This window comes from Diadema antillarum, unplaced genomic scaffold, assembly GCF_040938485.1.
Source record: "Diadema antillarum isolate AM-2024a unplaced genomic scaffold, OU_Dant_1.0 seq00000016_RagTag, whole genome shotgun sequence".
Classification (NCBI taxonomy): domain Eukaryota; kingdom Metazoa; phylum Echinodermata; class Echinoidea; order Diadematoida; family Diadematidae; genus Diadema; species Diadema antillarum.
Genome location: NW_027271136.1, coordinates 411,889 through 431,626, shown reverse-complemented (window position 1 = coordinate 431,626; position 19,738 = coordinate 411,889). Strand labels below are relative to the sequence as shown.

Below are 19,738 nucleotides of genomic sequence, written 5' to 3'. Positions count from 1 at the left end.
ATGCGTATACTAAAGTATGTACATGTGTATAGCGAGCGCGAGCGAGAGGTAGGGTAGGACTGTACACACTGTACAAAACTCAACTGGGTCATCACATCGCACTACATAGCATGGAGCTCAATCGATCGACCCGAGCAGGTTAAGAATGGTATCCTTTCTTGGTAATATTTCTTCATTCATAAGTTTGTGCACGAATCTGCGCACAGATAATTGAATGATATACCAGTCTGGTGTTTGTAAACAGGTTGAGCGAGATTCGTGTAAAATCCGCAGCCGCATCTTTACAGGCAGGGGTGGTGATAATTCACACTTACTTGGATTAGTTAAATCTGAGGTGCAAGATTGAACCTGAATGTTTGGCAAGAGCTCAACCAAGGCCAGGCAGCAGGCTGCTATACTACATGTACATTGTACTTTTACTAGATACTACTACAACTGCACCTGATCATCATCTGGTACTGTGGAGATCGTGTGTTTGAGGTATTGAGTGCAAGTGTAGCTGTACGTAGCCTATGTAATAAATAGTTAAAGTCAAAAGAATTTCATACATATTTATTGAATTTGAGTGGCATTCTCACCTTCTCACCCGGATGCCTGTAGGCCAGTTGGTCTGTCAGTTGATAGCCTCCGTATGAGTCCTCGCCAAGTTTGTCTGTCTTGATCTTGTTATCAGTCTGCTAGCCTGACCAGACACTGTGCTGCGCACAGGGTCTGACATGTGTTAGTGTTTCAACGTTGTAAACGACCGTCACTATTGACCGCAAAATCACATAAAATACCTTTTATTTTGTATGATTTTAAGAGTAATATAATTTGCAACACTTACCTACAGCGTATTTTCCTGATGGTTGAGTTGAATTCGGCGTTTTGTTGGTATCCAGACCTTATTGTTGAATTTTTCGGAGTAGATCGTGCGGTGGCAACTTTTCCTTCGAGAGCTTCACAAAAGCAACAAACTACTACGCATGCGCATTCAGAAGTGGTTGCTTTTTACGTACGCCCGTGCGCCCGTGCGTTTCATGTGTTACGTAAAGCTTGTAGTAGATCCGCGCGTGCTGCACCGGCAATGATTTGAACTTTTTTAGTCGGGGTCATCCGACTATCTCATCACTTCCGCCCCGACTACCTACGTTGTAGTATACGAGAGTGAATGCCATTCATTTAACACGCAGATGAGGAGTGAAGCAGTAAGGACGTTTACAGACCTGATTTCAGCCATAGATTTCGGTAAGTTTTAGACGTAATTAAACAAAAAATCGCATACCGGTTATTGAATGATGGTCATAGATTACGATAATTCCTTATATTTTAGTTTTCCACGATTAATAAAGATATTCATGAAGGAAACAGTGAACGATAACAACGTCCGCGAAGGAAAAGAGGTGCAGCGCTGTCGCCAGCGCTGCGTGTAGTTATCAGTCTGCAAGAATCTTCAGTCTATTGAAGGAGGCAGACTTAATCAGAAGAAGAAATATGTGAAGTTGTCCGTCTTTTTAAGAACGTGTCCATTGATTGATGGCTACATTCCCCTCTTCCAAGTCCCTTCCCACATGCATGTACTCAGTTTTGGTGTAGCTCATCTTGAGACCAGCTTTAGTTAGCTCCCTATCCCATTGGTTCATGATGTCTTGTAGTTTGTCCCTGCTGTCTGCAGTTTGTGCTACACCATCTGCATAGCCCAGGCATTCCGCATGGTAATCCTTTAGTGATCTTGCTTGATGTTCACAAGTACGTGGTGGAGATAGGTGATAAAAAGCAACGGTGAGAGCACGCTGCCTTGGCGAACCCCTGTGTTGATGTTAAAATAGTTTGAATCTCCGATGTTGGCACTCTTCTGATCATTGCATTGTAGGTGCTCTTGATGGCCATGAGTAGTCTGCTGCTTATTCCAATCTCCTCAATCACCTTCCACATCTTTTCTCTTGGCACTCTATCAAAAGCCTTCTCCAGGTCCAGGAAGCAGATGTGCTGATCAATTGCATACTCCCAGCTTTTCTCCAAGTAGAGTCGTAGGGCAGCGATCTGGTCAATGGTCCCTCTTTCTGGTCGAAAACCACACTGGCTTTCCGATAGGAACTCTTCCACCTCCTTCCTCAGTCTTTTCTCAAGTATCCTTTCATACAGCTTTCCAACATGGCTCATCAGCGATATCCCCCTGTAATTTTTGCAGTCCAAAGGATCCCCCTTATTTTTGAATATTGGACAGATTAAAGATTGGTTCCATTCCTCTGGCACGGTGCCACTGACCCATGAGCGGTTGAAGAGTTCCAGTAGCATTTCCTTAAGTGGCTGACCACCTGCCTTGATTGTTTCAATCGGGATCATGTCTGGCCCTGGAACCTTGTTGTTTTTTGTGAGCTTCAGTACAGCTTCTATTTCCTCCATGCATATTAGGTCTTCTTGGTCTGAAGCAGCAGGTGCAGGTGGGATGGATTCCCTACAGTTCCTTCTTTGCTGGTTCTCATCATCATTTACATTTAGTAGCTCCTGAAAGTATTCAGCCCATCTATTCGCTGCATTCTTTTGTCCAGTTATAATTGTACCTGATTTATCTTTCAACGTGGTATTCTTGGTCCTGCCATCACTCCTGGTCTTGTGAGCCTTTGACATGCTGTACAATGGCTTTTTGGTTCCCTTGACATCTTCGTGTAGGTCTTTTCCTATCCTTGTCCACATTCCCTTCCGAGCCCACTTTTTTACTTGATTAACTTAATTTCTCTGTTTTACATAAGCTTCCCTGTTCTCCGCTGTTCTGTTTTTTAGCCAAGTTTTGAAGAGTTTCTTTTTCTTGTCGACTTCTGCCTTCACATCCTCCGTCCACCAGCCCGTTTTCTTCTTCTTACGATTGCCCAAAGTTGCTACTCCTACTATCTTCTCTTGGATCTTGTGCAAGCAGTGCTTGAGTTTCTCCCAGTGTTCTTCAATGTCCTCTCCTCTGACTGTATCTCTTACCTCCCTTAACTTGTGTTGAATTTCTGGTAGCGATGTCTTAATATTTTCAGTCTTTACCCTCTTTCGCACTTTGGACTTCTCCTTCTCTGGAAGGTGTATCTTCATTTTGCCTTTAATGAGCCTATGGTCTGAGTCAAGGGATGCCGATGGAATGGTTTTAACGTCCTTGATGACAGATTTTCTGGTGGACAAAATGAAATCTATTTGTGTCTTCAGGTCGTACTGCCCAATCCGAGAATTGTACCTGTACCATGTATACTGGTGGCTCTCCTGGTGCTTAAAATAAGTGTTCATTACTGAGAGGTTGTTTCTTACACAGAAGTCTATTAGCATCTCCCCTTCCTCATTTCTCGTGCCTACACCAAAGTTTCCAATGACGCCTTCTACTGGCCTGGAGCCAACGTGTCCATTCAAGTCGCCCATGACAATAATTTCACTGTCAATGGGTATGTTGTCAAGCGTGTCTTGCAGTTGTTCATAGAACTCATCTTTTTCTTCCTGTGGTCGCCCTTGCTGTGGAGCATGTACTTGGATGAATGAGACCCTATGATTGTTAATGTTGAGGACTGATGCAATAATGCGGTTACTGATATAATGAACCTTCTCTATGTGCACAGCGAAGTCTGGGTGGAAGAAGAGCCCAACTCCGTGCCTTGTGTCTCTTTCACTGCCTGAGTAGATAAGCTCATAGTTGTCATGGACTGTCTTTCTTCCCTGTCCCTGCAGTCTTGTCTCGGCTATGCCTAGCACCTTCAGTTGTCATTCCTGCATGAGGTCAACTATTTCTTCCGTCTTCCCCCGTATGGTTCCAGCATTTATAGTACCGATGTTCGCGTATTCGTAAATCTTTGTCAATGTTCGTTCCGTGGTCGTATTCCGTGTGGTCCGTCCGTTTTGAGGCTGTCTGCATACCATCTTGAGCTATCCACTACTAGCAAAACTGCTGACTCGCTAAGTCTATCACTGTTATATCACCAGTAGCTTCACCGTTTGTCGTTAGCGTCAACCAGGGAGTACCACGAGGAGGTGACAAATCGGACTTTACTCCCCAATTTGAGTGGCATATGGCATCTGCATCTATAAACTTGTTAGACCAATGCTGACAATAAAACGACATGGCTTCGGTTTTTGTTTGTATTTTTCTTTTTTTACAGGGAAGAGTGTGACTTTGATACGACTATGATGACACTTATATAGTACGCACAGGTCTGAGTGCGTCAGTCGGAATTGTGTGCATAAGGTATAATTTAAACTATGGAATGCTTGGAACCCACGAGGTGAAGCTGAGTAGGTTTAGGCTAAATCCCATAGCAAATTTAAGGTCTAGTTACCGTACCGCATTCCAAAATGATTTGAACACACTATTCCGACTGATGCACGAAAAGACGTGTGTCATCTGTGTTATAGAATAAGGATAAATGTTCTTGCCAGAAATCCATTTTCGATCATTTTTGTACCCGATGGCAACTTTGCTGGATGCATTTCCTCGACTTGCCATATAGACAAAAGCCCAAAAATCATGCCCTAGTACTTCAAAACTATGTATCTAATTACTGGATGCATGATTTTTCAGCGTATTTATCTCGTATACTGAGTGCACAAACACTTGCTTGGTTCGCGAACCTTTATAGAAGTGCGCATAGTCTTGCTACAAGTGTGCAATAACATTATATACCACTGTGAACAACCGCGGCAGCGTGTGGCCAGTAGAAAATCCACACACAGCTCTCGACCAATGAGATCGCAGGATTCTTGCTACCCGTTCTATAATATTTACTGTAGTCTGTACTAATCTACTTTACTGATGGTAGCATATTCATTGAATAATTTTTTGCCAATCCAGTTTCTGATCACATGGGTAGCTTTTTTGACTAGATGGTATCTATCTCTCTTTGCAGCCTTGTATTGTATATGTCATTATCTCCTCCATATGATGCCAACAATAAAAATTTGTGATCTACTGAGTAAAAATTATGATCAGAATTCCATCATACTTTGCCATCACCAGCATGCTAGAGCTGTTGTTAGCTGAAATCATCAGGACTACTTTTGACTTGGGTATTGTGCTCAATTCATATCAGCCCAGCTTGCAAGTAGTGAGCAAAGATTTCTTCAGCCAAACAGTTTTAATTTCTCTAGAAATATGTGGTGATAATGTTATCATGGGAATGATCGATGCAGAGTAATAAAATGACAGCTTATTTATGCTTTATACAGTACGGTATGCACATAAACTATGTATCATTACAAGATATCATAATGGAGGTAATCATGAATGTCATTGGTACCTAGCAGAACAGTCAGTGAGATTAGATATTGGAGTGTGTCATGAATGAAATGATAATTGGAAAAAAAAAATCTAGATATTTAAAGATTTCCCATTTGAAAGATGTATGCAGCATCAATCTATGAGAATGTGTTCATCTTTTTAAATAAATTTTAAAGGGTTTATTTTTGAGATTCAAGAATGCCATGATTAAAAGAGGAATTCTAGACAAGGAAAGATATCTGATTCTAAGTGACTGAGAGGCTCTGTTTATGCTCTCATTAGGAGGGTAACACTAAATCTTATTAGTGATACCGTATGGTAAAAGTGAGTACACTTTTTGTATTAATGTTATTTTTTCCTTTGTGGTCAAACTGATTTTGGTGTCTCAAATTGCTTTATACTGCAGCACCTTTCCATTTGGCATTTGCCGGTAAACCAACAGTTTCCCTCCATTCCATCTCACTTTGATACAGCTTGAAAAGCTAGTATGGATGCAGAAATTGACATCTATGGGACACCATCACAGGTCCAGCCACCTTTACCAGATTCCTACCAAAGGTAGGCATATCATGGGTGTCTTGTTTGACCAAAAGACCCGTCATCTCACATAACCCTACAGATCTTTGAATGACGTAAATCTGTGGTTCACCTATTGAGCTTCATATTGTATTTCATCTCTCAATGTTTGTGTCCTGCTAAGCAACATGCAGTATATATATTGGCCCTAATCAATGCATAAATAAAAGTAAATTTTCATCTTTATAAGTATCCCTATAGAAGTTGGCCATTGCAAAATTAAAGATAACTTATTTGGTCTGGTAGTAATATTGTCTGAGAAATGTGCTAAATTTACATATTTGATGGCTCCACAGTTTGCAAAATAGAAATTTTTCATCCTCCTTTTTAATATTGTGTAAATTGGTACAAGCATGTATATCATGCTTTATTTTACTCAAGTCAACCCTTCGTATTTGCAACCTCAGATAAAATTTACATTCTCTGGATGCAGTGCACAGCATTGATGCTTCGGGAAATATGACAAATTTGTCTTCAAAGGGATTGCATCTAGTTTTGATTGGGATGGTTGGTTCAGATTTTAACTTTATGTTGGATAATTCGAAAGCACTTATGAAATATCAAAGAGTATATTATTCTATTCCAGAGGATTAAAAGTTTATTTGATGAAAATTGGTTTTGAAATGACTGAGATATCAAAAAACAAAATGGTCCTTATGAAAGGTGCATCCCATCTTTTATTAGGATCTCTTTGTTTTTGAATATCTCTCATCTCTGCCATTTCAAAACCAATTTTCATCAAATAAACTTTTAATGTCTATAGAATTGTATGCCCTTTCTTGTTTCATATAAGTGGTTTCTTATTATCTCACAAAAAGTTAAGATCTGAATCCCCATCTCAACCAAAACTGTACCATTTGATCTAATTTTATAAATACGTGAGCAAGTAAAATTGTATTTAATCAAGTGATGTGACACTGTGTGCCCATTACATGTACATGTACCCATTTGTTCAGCCTGGCTTTGTAGGAAGCCTCAGCATCTTGTGCTGCACATAAGAGGTTTCATTTCACTTCATTTAATTTCAGTGATATAAAGTGAAAGCCTCTGGTGTGCAATTTATACTTTCTTTCATTCAGTACCAAAGAAGATAGACAAATATTAGATGTTGAATGATACACATTGTACAACCATTTTGCCCCTAAAAAAAAAAAAAAAAAAAAAAAGTATTTTCTGTTGTGTAGTACTGTAACATTCTAGATGATTTCAGTGTTTGATAACTTAAAATCTCTAAATTTAACATTTCAATTTTTCAGGCTGGTTCATGTGGACCTGAAGGGTGCACCACCCAAGATAGACTACCTTCTCAAGGTGAAGATTTGACATCCACTATGGTGTACTTGAATGAAATCATGCACATAGATGAATTCATGAATGTTTCTTAAATAGAATTTCCATCATTTCTACTGCCATTTTTGCTACCATGAAGAAAGGAAGCATATGAAGACCTAAACTGTATGCTAATGAAGGCAAAACTTTCAGAAGTAATTTTTTCTATGGCAGATGTTCCAACATTCATTTTCAAAGCAGCTGCTATTAGTACCAAAGGTATTTCATACCATAATAGCATATGTAATACCAGTTAATAACTTGAAACGTTTTAGAAGTTAGATTTAAGTGGTAACATAGCCCCATAGCAAGAATGTTTGAAATAAATGGGCTCCTATCTCACGAAATTGTGGGATCTTCCTTTGCATGCATCTGAAATACATGTACAATGATTGTAATTCACATACTGGTGTGCTGGGATATCAAACAGAGACAGTCGGCATGTATTGATTTCAAAGAGTTGTTGTTGTGTTTTTGAACCATGGGTAAATGAAAGAACATATTTAGCATATAATTACTTAATAGGGACTATGTTATCACCATGTTTAATAGTCTTACTGTCCTTTACAGAGAAATATCATATACTTCTCACCCCCTTAAGATCCTGCCTCTCTTCAAGGAATGGGGAGCTACTGGGCTGCTGGTGGAGTATGAAGACACCTTCCCTTTCAGCAGGGATCTTCAGATCCTCTCCAAACGAGAGGAATGCTATAGGTACGTATGTCTATAGTTTTTATATCCCCATTGCTACTTGTCAGCACATCACTTCAATAGAGTTTCAGATATTTTCAAACCCAGAAAATTATAAAGTAATCTGATAAGGCTGGAAACTCTGAAATTTGACATTTGTTCAAACAAAAATATATCTTACCTACCTCCTGCCTGAATTTCTTTTTGAAGACTATATGAGAGCCTCAAAATTTCCATAAAACATGTCGTATGGTGTTCTGAATCTACCTACGGTGCTTGAATGCCGAGTTTCCCACACACTTGACTAATGCACTTAAAATCCAATGCTCTCCCAACTATGTTTGCATATACAATCTGGTTGCTGGCTTTTTTTTTAATCACAAAATCATGCCAAAGTTTTAGTTTTTGTGTTCGCATTGTGTGTGTGATTTTTATGCTATAATGGGAAAGTGGAGGAGATTATAAAGTGCTAAAGTTAAGGATATCAGATTATGGAAGGTGTCTGTGTACAAACTGTAGCTCACTTGTATGGAAAAGTAAACAAACATCCAGACATTTCTGCACTATCTTCATGATAAGATAACTCTCAACTTTGCCACAATCCTGACTCTGACCTCTCCAGTCTAGGAGATGTTGCATCTCTCCAACAAGCAGCCAAGGGGCTTGGTCTCGAGTACATCCCTCTCATACAGACTTTTGGCCACTTAGAGGTGAGTACTGCTTTTGCTTTCAATCTTTTGCGTTATACTTTCCAGTCATTACACATATGTGTGGAAACTTGAAAGTTGAAATAAACTGAAATTGAAATATGTTTGAAAATATGTTTATAAATGCCATCTTTGAATCCCAAATCCTCTGCAATGGTGTCAAAGTGTGGTAGGAAAGTTTTAGATGATTGAATGTTTTCCATGAATTTGCATTTTATAAACAAATGAGTATTTCCTTTCTTTCTAATCCCCAGTTTGTGTTGAAGCATGCTCAGTTCCATTCATTACGGGAGGATCCAGAAGATGCAAGAAGTGTCTGCCCTTCCAATCCAGGTAGGAATCCAGACACAGATGACTTGCACGTAATGCTATCAGGCAATACAGAATGACGAGCAAAGACCAATGTGCTTTTCATATTACTGTAAGAGTGCGCATTTTTGCAAGAGTAATTTTTCAGACTTGGCCAATTAAGATAGATTTCATGTGTTTTTAATGTTGTAGATGGTCACAACAATTGAGAAAGCAGCTCAATGTCGCCACAGCAGCTAAGAGTTTTGTTAGCACATACTACAATAAAAGTTATTGGTCTGCATTATGACTGCAAGTACACTCACACTACAGGACTGGCGAACGTGATGAAAACCACAAATAACATAGCGGTTATACTCCTACAATATACCTACCTTGAAATCAAGATCTGAAATGATATTATACATACCTTACATACCGGTATATCAAGCTAAAAAAAAAAAAAAAATGCTCTCTTTTTACATTAGTGCAAGCTTCACATTGTACAAAATGCACAAAATTTAAAACCTGCAAAAATGTCCACATTTACAGCGGTTCTGACTGACTGAATGCTGATGTATCTGTCAATCAATTGACACCCACTCAATCAACTGACTTTGAAATGATAGTAGCCATCACTTACAATGCAAAGTTGGGGATTAGAAATTGTGGGAAGTATCATTCAAACAGCAATGTGTTTGTCATATATTTGAATACAGGGCCCATTTGGCATGACATTTTGGTCAACTTACCTATTCAAACAAGGAAAAAGAGTAAAATAGCATTGTAATGTCAATGCCCATACAATAACATTGATCATACTGAAGAAGTAGAAACTAGTCAATAAATTTTCGCTTGCGGCCAATTCAGGGGATTTTATCTGCTTGTATTCACACACCCTATCGGTGTCTTCAGGCTAGTTCAGTAAAGCCTGAAATTCAAGATGTTTTCCACACTGCATTATATTCCACATTTAAAATGTGTAAATACAGCAACATCCTGAAAGGTGTGTCTTCAGTGGAACTATTAACTACTGCAGGACTGACAGCTGTAAGTCCCCTGTGAAGGAGTGGGCATTGAGGACTTGAACCATGGACCTCAATTTTGAGAGTATGTGGCCCTAACCACAGAACCACAAGTACCATTCAGATTGTGGGTCCCCTAACCCTCACTAAAATTGAGCTTCCTAATTCTTTCATGTTCTTTCACTCTGCAGACTCACTCAAATTGGTGCAGTCCATGCTGGATCAGGTCCTGGAGTACCACCCAGACGTCAAATTCTTCCACATCGGAGCAGACGAGGTGAGAAATTTTGAGCTGCATTTGATGAGCAAGGAAAATCACAATGTAGCAAATGGATCAGCTTACAGTGCATTCACATAGCAGGGACGTTCCCCACCCACTCCCCTGAGGACATACGCATGAGCTGATCAAATGATGTAGCTGTTCCTATCAAGTGCATTTCAATCCATGGCATTGAAATATGCCAGTAGTTGCTATGAATGCAAGCTTTTTGGTCGTTGGACACAACCTGCTTTCTTTAACAAAGTTACGATGAAGTTTGAATGTACCTGCAAATGGGTATGTATACCTGGTTGTACATTGGTTTTCTAGCTTTTTGTCTTTAAGCAATCAATGACTGACTCCTCCAAGATGATCTTTGTGCGTGACTCCTCAGGAAAAATTTTAAAGAAGTATTGTGGCAACTTTGTGAACATCTCAACAGGTGTGGATGAAGCGGAGATGCCAGAAATGCATCGAGCGGATACAGGACACGTACCATGGCAAGCCCTCTGGCCTGTTCCTCAGCCACGTGAAGGCAGTCCTGGGCTACCTCCAGGAGAGACGCCCCAACGTCAGGCCCATTATGTGGGATGACATGCTGAGGGGGGCAGACTGTGGCGTGGTCAAAGGTCAGAAACACAAAATTCTCATCCCTGTTTTTAGAGGCTTTTTTCTTTGTTTGATATTCAAATAGTTGCATGTCACAACAAGCCCTACTCATTTTTTTTAAGCACCTTCTGTTGCAATGCCTCGTCTGTTACTTGATTTTTGTCTACCTATACATAAGTATGTATTTATATGTTATATGAATACGCACATAATCTTTGGGGTGTTCATATTTGCCTTTGTCTGTTTTAGTTTTGTGCAATTTTTGCTTCAGGTGTGTTTATAGCTTTAGAATGAAGTGGTCAGTGGTGCAGACAAGCAACACGGTTTCATACAAATCTTATTGTCTGAAAGCTTTAAAGGGATGAATAGTTTTAATTGAGATGGAAATTCAGGTTTTAACTTTATGCGAGATAATTAGAAAACACTTTTATGAATTATTAAAGAGCAAACAATTCTAAGAGGAAACCAGTTTTGAAATGGCTAAGATATCCAAAAACAAAGAGGTCCTAATAAAAAGTGGGTCCCACCTTTTGATTAGACCACTTTGTTTTGCTTTGTTTTTGGATATCTCAGCCATTTCAAAAACAATTTTTATCAAATAAAATTTGATTTCCTCTTAGAATTGTATGCTCTTTAATATTTTGTATAAGTGGTTTCTGATTATCTCGCAAAAAGTTAAACCCTGAATCCCCATCTCGACCAAAACTATACCATCCCTTTAATGATCATTACGGCAGACTCAAATCTTGGTGACATGGTGGATGTGATGGTATGGAATTACCTTGATACAATGGCCAGCTTCAACATGACCACACCCCACAAAGTATGGCAGCTCTATGGTAGTGTCTTCAAGAATGTCTGGATTGCTTCAGCTTTCAAAGGTAGGACAAGAGTGAACCCCTTCCCCTTCATAAACAAGAAAATGTGTGTAGAATTTTACAAAAGGAGAACATGGAAAGCTGAACAACTTCCTTAATTTCTAAATTTTTTCCAGACAGGTGGAATTGTACTTCCACCATCAAAATTGTGATGGTTCATTGTTGTTTCATGAAAGATTGATTAATACAATACTTGACCTTTATTTGTTTTCAAGGGAATTTCTATTATGTATGGTGATGTTTTAGGGTAATCATACTTGCTTTTTATGTGCTTCCAATTTAAGTTTGAAAATTATGTGTATTTGTGTACTGCAACAAGAAGAAGAGGATTACTCTTTACTGCTGATGATAAAGAAAGAAGTGTGCAAAGAGGATAAAGAGAAGGAAAGGAGAAGCCAGGTAAGGGAAAGAAGGAATGATGAGAGAAGAAGAATAAGAAAAGAAGAAGGGGAGGTAAAGGATCAGAAGAAAGAGTGGTGGAAAAATAGGAGAAGGATTTATCTGTAATTATACTCATGTATGTATGAATCTCCATCACTCCGCTGATATCCTGTCTTGATGAAACATATGGAGTGCTCCTCATGGTGAACTGGTGTCTGCATCATCTGCACATCATGTCACATGCACCTCTCCATTCAGGTGCCTTTGGCCCCACCCTCTTCCTGACACCGGAGCTGGAGCACATCCGCAACCAGGAGCTGTGGGTCAACGAACTGCAGAGGGCAGTCCCCAAGCAACTCGACTTCAAGGGCATCGTTTTCACCGGTTGGCAGAGGTGAGCAGTGAGAGGAGATATGGGGGCAGAATTTGTTTGTTCATTTCCATCTGAGAAGATGGCTGGATAGCCCATATTCAGCTACGTTAAGCTTTAAGAATGCCAGTGATGACTCACTTGTCTTTTTTCCATGAATCTTTCTATGCCTGAGCCCTGAAGGGTGGCAGGATTATTCACTGGTGCAAATATTGAGATAGCACTAACACCAGCACCAGCGCCAGACTTGAAATCACCCATTATGTTTTTGGCGGGTTGTTCATCCATCCATCCGTCCATCCCACAGCTCAAAAGTCAAGAAAAAAAAATGCTTGAAGAATTGGATACATCCCAGCCAGATGCGCATCAGGTTAATTGCTCTTGCTTCTTCTCTAGTTATAAGAAAATGACTGAGAGAGAATTGGATGATGACAAGAAGACTTTATCAAGGAGTATTAAGGACAAGATCGAGTAGAGACCAAAGGGTAATGCTATTATGTACTTGGAAGAAATGTGGGTGAGAATGTGTGAGGTGACGAGATGGAACTATCGAAGAAGGCTTGTGAAAAAAAAAAACTTTGGCACAAACTAAGAAGCAGTGGATGGGGGAGGGACATTAGGGAATGGTCGTTTGAGTTAATATATTTGACTTTGGTACAAGTAACAAGTAGACTGTGATCAATACACTTACAGTCAGAATGCCTTATATCTGCATTCCAGCAAAACATTCAAAGAAATAATTCTGTACCTTCTTTCCCAAAGGGTTACAGAGGCATTGTCATAGCATTGCTTAGCAACTTGCTTTCAACATAATAGCTAGAAACTAATTTTGAATGTGAACATCCAACAGGTACACACACCAGACTGTGCTCTGTGAGCTCTTACCCGTCGGACTGCCCTCACTGGCTTTCTGTCTGGATACATTTATTCAAGGTCAGTACTACAGGGTAGAACTCTTGTTGCTGTTACCTGTTCTGTGCCTCACCACTGAGACGCTCTATACCTTCTGTCATACTGATGTCTTGCAAGACAGTGGTAGTTTTTCCACTTTATTGCAGATGAAGAAAATCCAGTTTTTGGTCAAGCTATTTGCAGTTTATCAGAATTTAAGATGGATGTGCAAGAGAGATGGTGATGAGGATAATGATGGCAATGTCAGTGATACTGATGAAGATGATGACATTGATGGTAATGATGCTGGGGTAGATGATAACGACACTGAAGACAATGATGACGATGAGGGTGATAATGTTGATGATGACATCGATGATGTTGATAATGAAGGTGATGGTGATGATAATGATAATGTTGCTAATAGTAGCAATGATGATGATGATGATGACATTGATAAGGATAGTGATGATGATGAGGATACCATGTCTAGATATTTACTCACTCGTTTTTTCTTCCATTACCAGGTTACTTCAAGGAGGAGATCCATCGGGCAGTGTCTCAGAAGCTTGGCTTTCCAGAGCTCCTTGACTTGGAGATTCAGACCAGCATGCCCATCTCAGAGTCAGTTGGATTTTTTCTTTCTTTTTCTCTTTCTTTCTCTTCCTAACATCATTCCTTCCATTAATCCTCCATCCCCCTCTCCCATTGTTTTATTCATGGTCATTCTAGAAACAGAAACCTTAAAATGAAAAATAACTCAAATATTTTTTCTAACAGATAGTATAGTGGCAATTGCCATCTGTAGATGAAATTTCATGGGATTTTGGAATATCTGCATAGAGACAGATGTTATTTCATGTATGTATCAGTGAATGTTCATCAAATTATTCACCAACCATGTAATTCAAGTCTAATGTGGGTAGAAATTAGAAGTCCAAGTGAAAAAGGGTGTGGATGTTGAACAAACACATACTAATAAATCCTGACGACCCTAACATGGAAAGAAATTCTATTGCAAGCAAATATTAACTTCCAATCCCCCCCCGCCAGCTAGGGCATCATCACACATCACAATCTGTCATCTACCATTTGCTCACGTCCCTTCCCAGAATGCCAGTGGATGCTCCTATGGGAACCTTCCCCGGCAGTGCTATGTACATGTGTGCCCGCCAGCTGGCCACGCTACAGTCCTCCAAGGAGGGCCAACAATTCTTCAAGTTGCCAAACCAAAGGTGAGAAGTGTCACTGGTGGAAGGGATGTGGAGGTTACACCCAGGATGGGAGACAAAGAGGATTGTAGAGAGATTTTGTGTATGTTGAAAAATGTATGTTAAAAAATGGCAGATATAACATGCTAGTTAGGGATAAGAGAGTAAAACCCTGTTTTAACGCAGCCTTTCAAACTAGAGATACTGTGACAATGTCCAGGTAATGTCTGGGTAATCTTTATTTACCCTGCCAGTTAAGGCAGTCCCCACAAAATATTGCTCAGACATTGTCATGGTAACTTTGCCAAAGTCTACCCTAGCTGGTACCCTAGCCAGCTAGGGTAATTACCCTAACATTATCCCAACAAGCCTTCTATTAGAACGCACCCATGGTAACATTCCTTTGAAACACTCAACACACATGTGCAAGATTGCAGACAGAGAATGGTTGACACGCCGTGCACCGATCACATGCATGGATTGTAACTACTGATCTCTTTGTAGTTGAAATCAGTGATTGTAACCACCTTTCGTATGTGCACAATCTAGAACAATAGACGATGCTGGCCAGTGACCAGGGTAGTCGCATTAGTGGACACAAAGTAAGACATTAAACAAAGTGGTCCTAATTAAAGGTGATTCCCACCTTGTATTGGGACCTCTTTGTTTCTTGATATCTCAGCCATTTCAAAATCGATTTTCCTCAAATAATCTTCAAGTTCCTCTCAGAATTGTATGCTCTTTGATATTTCATAAGTGGTTTCAAATTATCTCCCAGAAAAGATTGGAAACGTAAACCTTCATCTCATCCAAAACTATACCATCCCTTTAAGGCCATCAGTCACGTGGTTGCTTGCTTATGAACATTCATTGCTTCAGAAGCAGTCGCATAAAACAAATCAATTCTAATAAAAACAAATCAAAGCAGAAGAAAAATTGATTCTGGTGTTCTGTGGGCAATGGAAACCAAACTACTGTTTTCATTATCGCTTGGATTATGTATCTAAACACCTGTCTTTTCTCTTTCCTGTGTCTGAACACATCAGTGCCTTTCTGACGGAGGCAGAGGAGGCATCTGTGTCTGCTGAGAAAGCCTGTCTGATGTTACCGGCTCTGACGGACAGTGAGATGGGACCAGTGCTCAGGTATGGGAAGTTAGTCTGACAAGGCTCGTGGCCCTTGTGGTAAAGATTGTTTCTGGGCTGCTGAAATACAGTATATGACTATTTTAGAAGCTTGCATTTATGGCATTAATTTGATGATGCTGTTCATATCTAGTAAACTTTATCTTGTAGTACTGAATATGTCTTTTACAAATTATGATCTTTGTTACTACTGCTAATGATAATAGAAATCATATTTCTAATCAATAGAAATCACAATGACAATCATTTGTCTAAATGCAGTCACAAATTTATCATTTTTATTCGCTGTTATTATCACATCGATTATATACTGTCATATGTTCAAGACTTCAAGATATGACTATTATGTGTTATCAATCATTTTGACAGTGCATAGACATGCTTTGAGCATCCATTAAAGGGATAGTACAGTATTTGTGGATATGAATATTGGGCTTTTTGCGAGATACCAAGAAAACACTTAGAATATAGTACAGAGCATACCATTTTAAGAGGAATTCAAAGTTTATTTGATGAACATCGGGTGTGAAATGACTGAAACATCTAAAAACAAAGTAAAACAAAGCGATCGTGATAAAGTGTGAGTCCCACACTTTATTAGAATCGCTCTGTTTTGGATATCTCAGCCATTTCAAAACCAATTTTCATCAAATAAACGTTGAATTCCTCATAGAATTACATGCTCTTTCATATTTCATAAGACGTTTCTCATTATCTCACCCAAAAAATGTTAGAAATCTGAAATTAGGTCTCAACCAAAACTGTACGATCCCTTTAAATATTGCACTCAAAAGGTTTGACCCACTAAATATACTGACTTTTTGTTGAGATGGGGGCAAATATAGTACTTTTCATTATATAATTAGTGTACATGTTTTCAGAAAAGTAGTTTTGTAGGGTATACTGTCCATTGGTGTAAATCATGTGATTTGATACCTTGTCTCCATTCCTGATGTGTATATTCTCTCTTGAGCATATACGTGTAAACCCACACCCAGATCCATAATCCTAATCCTGATCCTAACCCAGAACCTGCTGTCTTCTGGGAGCATTATTAGACAAAATTCCCCCACCAAAAAAAAAAAAAAAAAAACTAAAAAAGATAAAAAAGATAATAATAGTAGTAGTAGTAGTAGTAATAATAATGATAATAATAATAATAATAATAATAATAATAATAACAATAATAATAGTAATGATAGTAATAATAATGATGATAATAATGATAATAATAATAATAATAATAATGATAATAATAATAACAGTAATAGTAATAATAATAATGATAATAATAATAAATATTATAATAAATGAATTTTTATATTGAGGAAAGTGGCAATTGATTGGTTTGGGAAAAAAAATCAATAAAGCTTATTTCATTGCATTTTGGTTTTAATTTTCCATAGTCTCTTGTCCAGGGCAACGCGCTTGAAGACCAGAGCCCAGGAAGCCCTGAGTGAGGTCTACCACCCACCCACTATCAATGAGTGGCTAGAACTCTGCATCATGCCACTCATCAAACACCTGGAGAGGAGACTAGCAGAAACAAAGGAACAGAACCAATGAGCTATTTGTCAAGGGAGGAATGATCAATACACACAGCAACACAGATAGCAACAACAGGAGAGATGGTGGAAGCACCTACTTCTGTCAGCCAGAGTGCATACTGTAAGAGAAGATGATGCTGTATAAATTAGCATGTCTCTTTCTCTGTGTGTAAGACTGTAATTTTGATACTCCAAGTGAGATGCAGGGGAAATGAGGTAGGCTTTTTTGTTTGAAAAGCCCACTTGTAAGACCCTCATGATTACTTGACCATAAAGAATGCTCTTGGGGGGGAATCACATCATGTAGGCTGTAGGGCCTTAGGCCATCTCCATTTGTGCATTTTCTATCTATCACCAAACAGTCTTTGGGCTTGTTGCCATGGTAACATCAGTTGCATGTTGATTACGTTTCTGAATGTACATGGTCCATAGTAGATGATGGAGAGAGTAGGGGTGTACTATCCCAACACGTTTTAATGCTATCACCTTGTGTCATTTCAAGAAATGATAATTGAGCTCATGCTGAAAAGATCCTTTCATCGCATTTAGTAGGGACAGCGCCACAATCCCGCTCATGTTCTGCAAATATCAGTGCGGTTTAATTGCGTGTATGTATGTATGTATGTGTGTATGTATGTGTGTGTGTATATGCGTGTGCGTATGTTTGTGTATTTGTATCGTAATCCAGCAGTTCTTTTTTTTTTTTCAAGATATCAAAAATATTTGGCTGGACACTTAAAGTGTTTGCTCCTCTCCTTTTGGCCATTGTAAGAAATATTTCTTGTAGGCATCCAGAAATTGTTAGGATTGTTTATTTATGTATAATTGTGCTATTTTTATATTTGTGTGTGCATGTCTGTGTCTGTCTGTGTGTTTGTATGTCTGTGTTTCAAAAACATATGCGAGATAGAGAGCATAGGAATTATGAAGAAATGAAATGCTGATATAAGGCTGTAGATTATGGAAAAGTTTACACACTTGTCACTTTGTTTTTTTAAGAAAAACAAAAATAAGAAAACTGCAACAAGCCCACTTAGTGGCCAATTCTTTTTAATTTCTTTCTGTGTGGCATATCAGTACAATATAGTGATTAAATGTGATGCATGACTGAGCAATGAATTCCATTCTCAATAAGATAATTGTGTTAACTGTTTGTGTGCCCATTTTCAAAAAACAAAACAGCATTATTTCATTTATTGCTCAGTTTAATTCGTCTGTGATTACAATTTATGTATCTGTGGATGATTCACATCCATGTAATGTATACTCCATGCCTTCACATAGAAAGCATTTCTAGACTGAAAACTTGTCAGAAAAGATATACCAACACTGCACACTGGTACTGGTCTGATGATCTGGTCTGACAGTGATTTTTACTGGTCAGGGACCATCGGACCAGTAAAAATCACTGTCAGACCAGTAACTTTTTCAGGAATGGACCAGTAAAACTGGAAAAACTGGTCATCTACATGTCGGACCAGTAGAAAAAATTGGGTAGTGTTCAGCCCTGGATATACAGACAAGTATTGCTCCATAACATAGCGAGTAGCCATGTGCAAATGAGTTTTAATGGATTGATAAAATCTTTTCATTTTCTTTGAATACATACCTGTTAAAGCCAAAAGGAATATACTGTATCAAAACCTTGTTATAGTGGGGATCTAAAGCCCATGACAATAATCTTCTTGTATCAGGTTACTCGCTACATCAGGGTACAAATATATGGAAAATCAAAGACTTGAGACCTGCAACATCACCTTCTTACAAAGTTTTATTATATTTGACCACTTTAGATAACAAGACTCCACTGTACTGTGGTAGGATAGAGAGTACTTTGAATTTTGTCTCATCTCTGTTTAGTTTAAAACTAATGATTAAAAATCTGTGATCTAGCATCCCATTCATCTGAATGCCAATGGAAGTAAATTGTGGCACAAGCTAACAAAGTGTGTCATGTGTCTGGTTCAAAAGGAATGTTCTCCTTCTATTAAGATGCCTTTGCCGTTTAGTGTTGCTGGGGGCATAGTATTTTCATGTTGTTTGTCCGTCCATCCGTGCACTCATACCTTGCTACCATCATAGCTTTAGAAGGACCCAAAGTATCGTGAAATGTTGAGTATGTTGATATATGTATGTGACCGTGCAGAGACGAGCTCACTGGATATTTTGGTCATTCCAATCACAGGGTCAATTTTTCCAATTTCAAGCAATAGTGTTGAGAAAAATGGATTAAAAAATCAAATCAAGTGTACCACAAAAAGTCTTAATAAGGTACCTCACTTTGTCAATATCTAGAAGGTCAGATTTTGAAAAACTGTACAGTATGGGCAAATCAAGTCCACAATGATTTCACTTCTTGCAATGTCTGATAATAAAATTCACTTTTGTATATTTATACCCCCGCCAAACGAAGTTTGAAGGGGGTATATAGGAATCAGCGGACGGTCGGTCGGGCGGTCGGGCGGTCGGGCGGTCGGGCGGTCGGGCGGTCGGTCGGGCGGTCGGTCCGTTGCAAATCTTGCGTCGCGAACTACTTCCTCAGTTTTCAACCGATTCCCATAAAACTTGGCACAGATGTGTGCCTTGGGTTGTAGATGTGCAAGACGTATTT

General features: G+C 39.0%; 2 protein-coding genes across 2 annotated transcripts; one reads left to right on the top strand and one right to left on the bottom strand.

Annotated features, from left to right (window-relative positions):
- Positions 1-2,709: 2,709 nt before the first annotated feature.
- LOC139725131 (uncharacterized) lies at positions 2,710-3,375 on the bottom strand. The gene has a single exon (XM_071636217.1). The coding sequence runs from the start codon at positions 3,373-3,375 to the stop codon at positions 2,710-2,712; it is 666 nt and encodes a 221-aa protein (XP_071492318.1).
- Positions 3,376-5,657: 2,282 nt separating this feature from the next.
- On the top strand, positions 5,658-18,467 carry LOC139725134 (hexosaminidase D-like). Its single transcript, XM_071636219.1, has 14 exons — positions 5,658-5,779; positions 7,054-7,108; positions 7,728-7,840; positions 8,439-8,526; positions 8,778-8,856; positions 10,028-10,113; positions 10,538-10,724; positions 11,442-11,585; positions 12,222-12,357; positions 13,184-13,266; positions 13,752-13,848; positions 14,337-14,459; positions 15,482-15,580; positions 16,987-18,467. Exons 1-14 carry the CDS (start codon positions 5,709-5,711, stop codon positions 17,144-17,146), a joined length of 1,521 nt encoding a protein of 506 aa, XP_071492320.1. The 5' UTR covers positions 5,658-5,708; the 3' UTR covers positions 17,147-18,467.
- The last annotated feature ends 1,271 nt before the right edge of the window (positions 18,468-19,738 follow it).